Source organism: Nanorana parkeri, unplaced genomic scaffold (genome assembly GCF_000935625.1).
Source record: "Nanorana parkeri isolate BGI_ZX_2015 unplaced genomic scaffold, ASM93562v1 scaffold2, whole genome shotgun sequence".
Taxonomy (NCBI): domain Eukaryota; kingdom Metazoa; phylum Chordata; class Amphibia; order Anura; family Dicroglossidae; genus Nanorana; species Nanorana parkeri.
This window is the reverse complement of record NW_017306270.1, coordinates 2,740,493-2,750,984: the sequence shown is the minus strand read 5'-3', so window position 1 is coordinate 2,750,984 and position 10,492 is coordinate 2,740,493. Positions and strand designations below refer to the sequence as shown.

At 43.0% G+C, this 10,492-nt stretch overlaps 1 protein-coding gene across 1 annotated transcript; it reads right to left on the bottom strand.

Annotated features, from left to right (window-relative positions):
- Positions 1–6,913: 6,913 nt before the first annotated feature.
- NKX2-3 (NK2 homeobox 3) lies at positions 6,914–9,341 on the bottom strand. The gene is made up of 2 exons (XM_018560938.1): positions 8,999–9,341; positions 6,914–7,539 (listed from the first exon to the last, which is right to left on the bottom strand). The coding sequence occupies exons 1-2, from the start codon at positions 9,339–9,341 to the stop codon at positions 6,914–6,916; spliced, it is 969 nt and encodes a 322-aa protein (XP_018416440.1).
- Between the last annotated feature and the right edge of the window lie 1,151 nt (positions 9,342–10,492).

Genomic DNA, 10,492 nt, shown 5'->3' with positions numbered 1-10,492 from the left:
TACGGCAGCAGAACCGCCGGACAATAGAAAACTGTTGGGTGGAGCTAGCTGTCACTGCTCGCTCTGCACAATCGTTTTCTATTTACTTTTTAAACTATTTTTCTGTTCTGCTCAGTCCCTCTGAGTGACCGAGCAGTACAGCCAGCGGCATTCGGCTATTCACTCACTGCTGTTCGGCATTTATAAGAATAGGCCGAACAGCAGTGAGTAGCCTGCCGGAGGTTCAGCTCAGCCGATCCAGCTGTTGGATCGGCTGAGTCGAACTCCTTCTGAACTACGGGTCAGCCGAACATGCTGAGCATGTTCGGCCGACCCGAAGCACTTCGAAGCAAGCCAATGTACGGCTGATTTCAGCCGATATACAGCTGAAATCAGCCGTACCAGCCTGAAGTGAATAGCCGAACAGTGTTCGGCTCACTTCACTTCAGGTCGGTCATTCACCCGGCTGCCTACGGCAGCTTAGTGAATAGACCCTATAGTGTCATCTTGAAGAAGGGATCTTGCATAGCCCCAAAATGTTACATAGGTCAAATAAGCCAACATTTGGGGCTACGCAAGATCCCTTCCTAATGGTGTTGCCTGAAAAATTGACTTATTTGACCTCTGTATCCCTTTAACAATAAATAAGATAACATTTGCACTTTGAAGTACTAGGTACTGGTGACTTTTCTTCTATTCTTCCGTGGATCCACATGGCGCCATCCATGGTTGTCACTGCATCCACCACCATATTCATCTAGGTCATCTTTCCATGGTCATAGGAAGTAGTCGTCAATAAATCTAGTTCTTGCTGCTGTTTTTATCACCCCCAATGAACTGTCATAATTTGCCTATTAACAACTGATTTGATTCAGATCTCTACTGGACAATGACAGCTGTAGAAGGAATGCCAGAATCTGATTGGTGGCTTTAGAGGAACATAGACAGTCCTTATCTTAGGTAGTGTTGTAAACAAAGGCCACTGTTGTCACTTTGTCCCCAGTATAAACACAAAGAGCTCTCAGTTGGCTGTTCAGAACACATCATGGGGTGCACACACAGAGATCCAAACACATACATGTATATTATATCTCACGTGTCGTGCCTAGCAGTTGGATAGGAATAATCCCCATTGCTGGCAGGATTTGCTTGATATGAGAGGATATGAAATCCCAGAACAGCTGGATCCATACTCTGATTTGGGGCCTTTTTGAGGCCTCTTTCCTGTCCCTTCCCCCCTCTGTCACAGCAGCAAATTGCTAGACATGTTGCAATAATGACCTGGCATTGAGGCTGCCAGCCTCCTGCTGAAAGAACCGGCCAAGACATTGCCTGTCCCCCTAATCAGCCTCCTCCACCCCCTTCTCTCCCTCTGCCTTCTTTCTGCACTCCCAAACTAAACACATTATCCATCCCTCTGTTAACCAGAATGCTGAATAATAACCTTGGTTTGGGAATCAATGGGGGATATAGAGGAACGTCAATCTAGGTTCTTTGGAGGGTTTTGTTACTGCTAAGGACCTCGCCTTGCTAGCACACACCTTTTGTTCGTGAATCCAATAAAAAGCTATTCTTCCCACCTTCCTAGCAGCTCTGACCGTTCCCTTTCACTGAGACTTGTTCTCTCTCCCCCATTCACACTCCCTGGCACGCTAACAATTGGTCTGAGTGTGGCAGGTCTGCCCTTTCCTTGTAGCCCCTGCGAGACATTTTACTACATGACAAGAGCCACACAAAACCAGAAGCTGCGAGCCACAGGGGGAGAGAGAGAGATGGAGAAAGAGACAGACAGAGAGGAATGAGAGAGGACAGAGAGTGAGGGAGAAAGGAGAGAGAAAAGAGGGGGAAAGAAAGAGAAGAAAGAGCGTGAGAAAATCAAGAGAGGAAGAGGGAGTGATGAAGAAAAGAATCAGACAGAGAAGAATGAGAGAGGACAGAGAGTGAGGGAGAAAGAAGAGGGAAAGAGAGAGAAGAGGGAGCATGAGAAAAAGAAGATGGGACAAGAAAGAAATAAAGAGGGAGAGAAAAGAAAAGTATGAGAAAGGAGAGGGAAAAAGAAAGAAAAGAGAGAGTAGGAGAAAAGAGAGAGGAAGCAAGAGAGAGGAAACAGAAAGAGTGAGCTAAAGGAGATGGAGTGAGAGAGGGAGTAGAAAGGAGAGGAAAAGGCAGAAAGAAAGAAACGATCAGAGAGAGAGGACAAGAAAGATAAGAGAGAGTGTAAGAAAAATAAGAAGGGAAGAGAGAGAGAGAGAGGGTGAGAGAAAGAAGAGGGAAATAGAGAGAGAAGACAGAGCGTGAGGAAAAGGAGAGGGACGAGGGAGAAGAGAAAGAAAGCATCAGAAAATGAGAGGGGAAGAGTGAGAGAGAGACAAAGGAGTGAGAGAAAAGAAAAAGGAGAGAGAAAGAAAAATTAAAAACAGAAAGAAAGGGAGGAGGATAAAGGAGATGGGAAAGGAGAGCAAAGAGAAAGAGTGAGAGAAAAGAGAAGGAAAGATGAAGCTGAGAGAGAGAGAGAGAGCGAGAAAGAGAAGAAAAGAGGAGCAGGGAAAGAGAGGGAGAGAAAAGGGAGACAGAGAGAAGGAGAGGAGGAAAGAGGGAGAAAGGAGACATAAAAAGGGAAGTGAGAGGGAGAAAAGAGAAAGAGTGAGAGAAAGGTGAAGGGAAGAGAGGGGAGAGAGAGGTAAGGAAAACAAAGAGAAATTAGGGAGAAATGAGAGGGAAATAGAGAGAAAAGAAAGAGTGAGAGAAGAGAGAGATTGTGTGAAGGGAAAGGAAAGAGAACGGAGAGGGGGAGGAGTGAGAAGCATAAAGTAAAATAATGACTATTACAAGATGAGGAAGAAAGATTAAGGACAATGAGAGAGTGAGGGATAAAGAAGAAAAGAAGAGAGGGAGGGTAGTAGGTAGGAAAGGAGTAAACTAATGGGAAAGATTAGAATGATTTACACACAGGCCTAGGAGACTGTCAGACATGGCAGCACAATTTGACCAACCCCAGGTTGGGTAGTACATGCCAAAATCTGAACATTTCCATTCAGTCAGTGGAGAAGAGGAGACAAGCATCATTGGCAGATGCTACTTGGGCCACTTATCAAGGCGAGGATCAACAGTGTTTGGAGCAGGTTTTCTTACAGACATTATCAACTATTCCTACCATATGGCAGTCATACACAGGACTCATACACAGGAGTTTGTTGTCACTCAATGAGGGTGAAAACATCCAGAACAGGCCACTGTCATCTCATATTCATGAGCAGTTTAGAAGAGTAATCCCAGAACTTGTTTGGCTTTGCTCCAAATTCCCAATTAAGTTTTCATGACATTTCTCTTTTTTTATTTCTCTAGACTTGATTGGGTAGTTGAGGTCAATGAAGGCGAGGTGAAATGAGTGCTTCAGTAAAACAGCCCATGTGGAGTTGGTGTGAATAAGGCAGAGAGAGAGTGTGTATGAGAGGAAGTAAGAGAGATGGAGGGAGAAGGAGTGAGAAGAGGGAAAGGGTGAAAGAAAATGGGGAGAGAGAGAGAGAGGTGAGGAGAGACAGATGTGAGGAGAGCGAGAGACAGAGAGGTGAGTTGAGAGATAGAGGTGAGGCGAGAGGGGTGAGGAGAGACAGATGCTAAGAGAGAGAGGTTAGGAGAAAGAGGGAGTTGAGTCAGAGAAAGAGAGAGGTGGGGAGAGGGAGGAAAAGACAGAGAAAGAGAGAGAGCAGGAGATTGGTGAACACAGAGAGGAGTGTGGAGAGAGGTAAGATGAGTGAAGAGAGAGAGGTGTAGGGAGAGAGGGGTGAGGAGAATAGAGAGAGAGCGAGAGGAGAGAGAGGGACGAGGAGAAGAGGAAGAGAGAGGGAAGGGGGGGGGAGAGAGGGTGGTGAGGGGGGAGGAGAAGAGGGAGAGAGAGAAAGGGGAGAGAGAGGGAGTGAGAAAAGGGAGACAGAGAAGGAAAAAAGAGAGGGAGAGAAGAGGGAGAGAGAGAAAGGTGAGAGGGAGCGAGAGAGAGAAGAAGGGTGAGGAGGAGAGGGAGAGAGAAGGGTGGGTGAGGAGTAGAGGACGGAGAGAGAGAGGAGGGTGAGAAAAGTAGGGATAGAGAGGAGGAAAGAGAGGGAGAAGTTATAGGAGAGAGGGGTCAGTAAAGCGAGAGAGAGAGAGAGAGGGGGGGGGAGAATAGGGGGAGAGGAGAATCTTGCAAAAAGATGGGGGAGAGGAGTGGGGACGATAGAGAGAGAATGGGAGAGAAAGACAGGATGAAGAGGAATGGGGAGAGACCGAGAGGAATGGGGGGCAGCAATACAAAGTAGTAAGGGGAGAGAGAGTCAGAGGAGTGGGGAAAGACAGATCCCTGGAAGAGAGGCAGCCATACAACCAGAAAGGTGAAACTAAAGTTCTGTGTCTGAGGCTGATTCATTAAATGAGCTAAGAACCTTTACACAATAAACGATGTAAATATTAATGTGAATCATTTAATCATGCGGAAAGCACATTTCTGATTACTTACTTCATCTGCACACCATTGGATAACTGAAGTGACTAGTTACATTCTTTATTGAGTGAAGATCCCCAGCTCTTTTGGTAAATCAGCCAAAGTATCCAAAGTATCTAGCTGCAAATCTGCCAAATTCTACCAATCTTATATTTTTCAATGAATACAGAATCATAAACTGCATGACTGTCTACAAAACATAACCCAAAACATAAAAGTCTCCAAGTAAATGAAAAGTTCAAGGAAATTTGCTCAATTCGTGTATAAGCTTTGCCACATCTAGACTAATCGATGTACACAAAGTGCAGCAAAGAAGAGGAAGACAGGACATTTAAATTGTAACTCATAACATCCACCCTGGGCTCATCTCTCTCTGGGAAAATGAGGTCCTGCGGGGGCTATTATGCTCCACTGTTGCCCTATTTTGTTTTCTTTCGCTAATGGACCCCAGAACGAGGGGGGAGGACAAGAAGCAGAGACAGAAAAGCAGACTAGAAACCCAAAAAGGTTCAGTAGACTCTAATCCTCCTCTCAGATGTTATACTTGTCCTCTATGTAACTTTATATTACACAATCCTCTATACTAGCTCTTCAATGCTCTGTGTGTTTTCCATGTCATTCTGGACACAGCACTGATCACAACCTCTGATAATAAACTAACCATTAAAAGGCATCACCCATTTAATGTTGTCATACTTTACACATTCAATTACAGCCAGGTGCTGGTATCTGTATTTTATATTAAGCATGATGTTCACATTTCCTTTAATTGTATCTTCTAATTTATTTGTATTCCCAAGGTCATCAGCAATCTATCATATGGTTCATAATAAATATCTTGAGAAAGGTAAAACACAAATGTGTGTGGATACAACACTGACACACCACTGGGAGGTCTCATATTGCACCTTGGTTTTATTCAGTTTTTAGTGCATTTAGCCGTGTACTTTCTTTTTCTTTTTCTTTTTTTTTATTTATTTAACAGAAAAATGATTTGTTTTCCTATAATACGCCCAGAAAAGTAAAAGGTGCTATGTACAATTAAAATAATAGTTTAAAAGATTTTTTTTTTTGTACAGTGTGTGTTTGTTCCATTTTATAATAGAGAAATAAGAGAGGAAATACTGTACAACAGCTATCGGGACGCTTATACACTGATAAATACGGTGTTCAGCAACACACGGATAGGGATAATCAGTTCCAATATTGGGGCTGAAATAATCAATAGTATTCTAGGAATTGTACGGATAGGGGATGAGGGGCGAGAATAAGAGGGGTTGGCTCCTAAAGTGGACACACTGGTGAGATTTATATCCTCCAGATAAAAATATATATATAAACAATCCTTTCAAATTATCTACCATCAGATAGATGGTGAGGGCCAATTTAGGTTTATTTATTGCATTCATTTTTTTTAGCACCTTTTGATAACCATGTTGGTGCAATTTTATTTTTGGGATGAATAGTACAATATTTTAGGTGAGCATTTTGGTGCATTTTTGCCTCAATTTTATTTATATTTATAGCAATTTTATTTATATTTATAGCAACACATTTTTATTCATAGCAATATAATTAAAATCGATGCAGAAATTGACCAAAATGCTCATTAAACACCTCCAGGACCCACCAAAAACAAAAATAAAGGTAAATGCAACTTCATGTTGAAGGAACTTTGATTGGATATTATTTGAATTGATTTCTTAGATAGGTCGCCCAATACTGCACAATTGCTCTTCCATCTGGAAGATTAAAATCTGATTGCATGTGACCAGCTTATTTGTGATTCCAGGGGCCACAGGGTAGATCCATCTAGAACTCCCTTTTAAACTGAGATCTTCCTGGTCAATCTTATACTGTTTAGGAGATCTTTGACTGGGACCCTGAAATATGCTGATCATGTGTTTTCAATACTCATTCAATGTAAACTGGCGTTTCCAGCTATGTGTTGGGGCACAGGATTCTGTGATCTGTAGTCCAGCAGCAGCTGACAGAGTGCTATCAATAAACACAGACCTGTCATGCACTGACAGCTAGCACCGTTCAATTCGCTGTGCCAACAAGGACAACACTGGAGTACAAGAGATGCAGTTTACTTACAGTGTCTGAATCTATCACAAAGCTCAGGCTTGCTGTCATTTGCCCTGGCAGCAGGAATTAAGGGGTTAAGGCATCTTTTTCTTTTTTTTGGGTGACCACGTGGTTCATTAGGTTTAGTGTTTATAACAGTGCTCATGCGATCACCCAGTTTATAACAAGAGAGAGACTAGTCGTGGGCGATAATACCTCGATGTCCTCCTCCTCCTCCTGCCAAAGTGTCACAGTATGTGGCACAGACCACTGGGGCCATGGGGCCCCCTCCAGGATCCCGAAGGTTTGTGGCCACAGGCTGCTGCCACCGCTACCTTATCACATCCACTCCCTTGTGTCCAATTGCAAAAAGTCTCTCTGCCAGTCCTACCAAGCTCGGATCCCTTGTAAAGTCCCCTGGCAGGCGGGCACAGAAGACCCTGTGTGGTTCTGGGCTTGTGTGGCATTGCCAAGCTGGCTCAGGTTGCCCATGTTGACAAAGGGGTTAGTCCCTGCGTTGTGCTGGATGGGGGGGATCCCGGAGTAGCTGCAGCTGTAGTTGGTGTTGTAGGAAGGGCTGTTGTTGTAGCTGTAGGCCGGGTAGCTGTTGTAGGTGTAGGGACTGGCAGCTACATTGTAGGCACTGTTGTAACCCTGACTGCCAGCAATGCAGGGCTTCCCATCCCGGACCAGCACTGGCACTGCCACCCTTCTAGGCGGGGGTGGATGGTGGGTGCCCATCTCCAGGGACTTGTCCTGCCTCTGCCTCTTGCATTTGTATCTCCTGTTCTGGAACCAGATCTTCACCTGGGTGGAGGTGAGCTTCAGGCTGTTGGCCAGGTGCTCCCTCTCAGGGGCAGACAGGTACCTCTGCTGCTTAAACCTTCTCTCCAACTCAAAGACCTGAGCCTGGGAGAATAGGACCCGGGGCTTCCGACGACTCCTCTGCTTGGGTCTCTCCGACTCGTCCGACTTCTCCTCCGGGTGGGGCGACTTGTTCAAGTAGCAGGCCTCTGTACAGAGAAGACACCCAAATTACCACCGTTATAGTCTATAAACACCACAGGGCTCGGCTTATCTCAAGCCAATAATGGAAACATAAAACGCTTCTCATTTCAAATATATATTTTTAATAAATGAATTGTAATGGCAGCTTATTATCATTATCATTATTATTATTTCTATTGTATTTCATAGTAGCGCTAAAGATTCCCTCCCCCGGGGTTCTGGAGAAAAGATTTAACTTTCTTCTAAACATTCGGATAGTTTTTGTCTAAAGTTCTTCTGAGAAATGATAGTTTGTAACACAGAAACCATGACAGGGAGAAAGACCGCCGCCGGGTTGTGGTTTGTTACACAGAAAGCTAAATCAATCCAACAATAATATTTAATATAATTACATATTAAAAACAACACAACATGTAGAACATGAAATGATTATCCTGAGGAAAAGGAAGAGGAGCTGCGATCACTTATTGTGAATATCTCCTTAATGCTTGTGAGGAATACTTGTTTTATGTTTTATGTTGTATGCTGCTGGGGATATTTATCTTGTTTCACTTTGGTGTGATATATCATTATATTTTATGTTTTTTTATATTCATATTTTATTTACATGTGTTCATGATAAACAGATTGACCTTTTATATCCAACAATACAATTTCCCAATCAATGGACAACATGCCGCTTCTTTATCAAGATGAATATTGTCCATTGGAGGTGTTTGGGATGTCTATTATCATTCTTCATATGTTTATATACATTTTGTAAATTATTATTATTATTATTGTTATTATTATTATTGCTGTTACAAATATTCTAACTACTAATAATGTTGTTGCTGTTTATTGTATATCTAAATATTTATGTGTTACTTCCTCTACTCAAATGTTGCTGTTTTTTTGTGTTATTATAATTGTTATTGTTGTTTTGCATTATTATTATTATTATTACTACTACTAGTAGCAGTAGTAGTACATAGATTCTGTTTTTGTTGAAATATAGTTCTTATAGTTATTTGTACTATTAATAATAATATTATTATTATTATCATTATTGATTTTATTACTACTACTACTATTACTACAATGTTGCTGTTGTTTTTGTATTGTTATAATTGCTGTTTCCCATTATTATTATTATTATTGTTGTTATTATTACTACTACTATGTTGACATTGTTTTGTATTATTGTTCTTTTGCATTTGTATTTCTGCTGCTGCTACTACTTTGTTGCTGTTGTTTTGTATTGTAATAATTGTGGTTTTGCATTTTTATTACTGCTGCTGCTACTATGTTGCTGTTGTTTTGTATTATTATTATTATTATTATTATTATTACTGCTACTATGTTGCTCTTGCTTTGCATTATTATAATTGTTGTTTTGCATTATTATCATTTCTGCATCACAATTGTTGTTTTGTCTATTTCTTGTCATTATCTTTTCTCCTAATGATGATGAGATGTACTCACTGTGGCTCGGATCTACCAGCGATTCCTCATCCTCGTCCTCCTCTTCTTCCTTGGGGTTACAGGAGTCTCGGAGGGCAGTGTGCACATACCTGTCATGAGTGATGCCCACCTCCCCATGGCCCTCAGCAGCCCCTATAGAGTTCAGGTAGGGGAGTTTGTCGTCCCCCTCTGTGTAGGCAGCTCTGTCTCCGGCTGCCAGCATACATGAAGCCTGGTGGAAGTCCACAACATCCAGATCTGGGGTTAGGAGAGCCCTGGATTGCTGCTGCTGGCACTGGGGCTCCCGGTTGAGGATGTCTTTCACAGAGAAAGGTGTGGAAGTGACTGGGCTTGGTAACATCATCAGAACAACTTAATTGCAAGTCCAAATAATCAATAAATCGTGCTGAGGGAGGGGTGAGCAGAGCTGCCCTCAGCCTGGGAATGTGAGGCTCCAGTGATGGGGGAAAGCCTGATGATAAACGATGCAAGGGGGCTCTGCTGCTGTCTATAGAGCCTCCATTAGCCTGGCTCTGGTGCTCTGGGTTTTGTTACAAGCAGAGCAGGGAATAGCTGAAGGCTGGGGTACAGCCTGCTGCACAGGCACGCCTCCCCGGGTGACGTCACCATGCAGCTTGTCAACCACCCTTCCCTTTATTATACAGAAAGGGAGGGGGGTAGTGATTGGTCTCTGGGTCACCTAAGCCCCGCCCACAGGCACAGTTCCCCGGAAGGGTCTGTACTGGAAATAGAAGTGTGCTGGGAGAGGAAGGATCCTTGTAGTCGGGTTACAGGAGTCTCAGGCCTCCATTTAACCCTTTAGAGGAGGGGGAGGGGAGAGGAAAAGTTTTCTTAGTCACTTTATAACAATCCAGCACCCAGCCAAGTTAAACAAGGGATTGATTAGTAAGTAACTGGTAAAGCACATTGCTTTGTGTTCTCATCTTGTCACATCTACATGACAAAGGAGTGGTTGGCTGCGCAGGTGTCATGAAACAAATGCACACAGCAAGCTTCTTCTTATGGCATGGGGCAGGATTGTATTGTTCTTCTGTAGCTGGGAGGAGAGTAAGGAATCAGACAAAAAATTATCATCTCTACAGCAATAAGCAAGTCCTGCTTGTGGCACAAGCTTTAACAGTCTCGCTTTATTCTCTGCACACAGGAGAAATGTTTTACAGGGAGTCTGATCTCACACACACACAATTCGGGTCACCGGAAATGACTGCCCATCCCCTGATAGTGATCAGGTGTTTCAGGGTAAAATACATTCTCTCTGATGATGGGAGTTATTGAAGAGCACCAAAACAGGGGTCATAGCTGTGCCGCAACGCATGCAGTAAAGAATGGAATGAATGTACTTATCTCATATCATATATGTATATATCATCTCCATAAAATACATTATATATCCTTTTATAGGAGGATGTCACAATCCTGACAAGCAGCAGGAATCACAGGATGGGGCTGGGAGGATCACTTCATGATTACACATATTTGTCTGATTTCCAACAT

Coding starts and splice junctions, on each gene's coding strand:
- NKX2-3 (XM_018560938.1), bottom strand. CDS start 9,341: ATGATGTTACCAAGCCCAGTCACTTCCACACCTTTCTCTGTGAAAGAC. Junction 7,540..8,998: donor GCTGGTAGATCCGAGCCACA/GTGAGTACATCT, acceptor TTCTCTGTACAG/AGGCCTGCTACTTGAACAAG.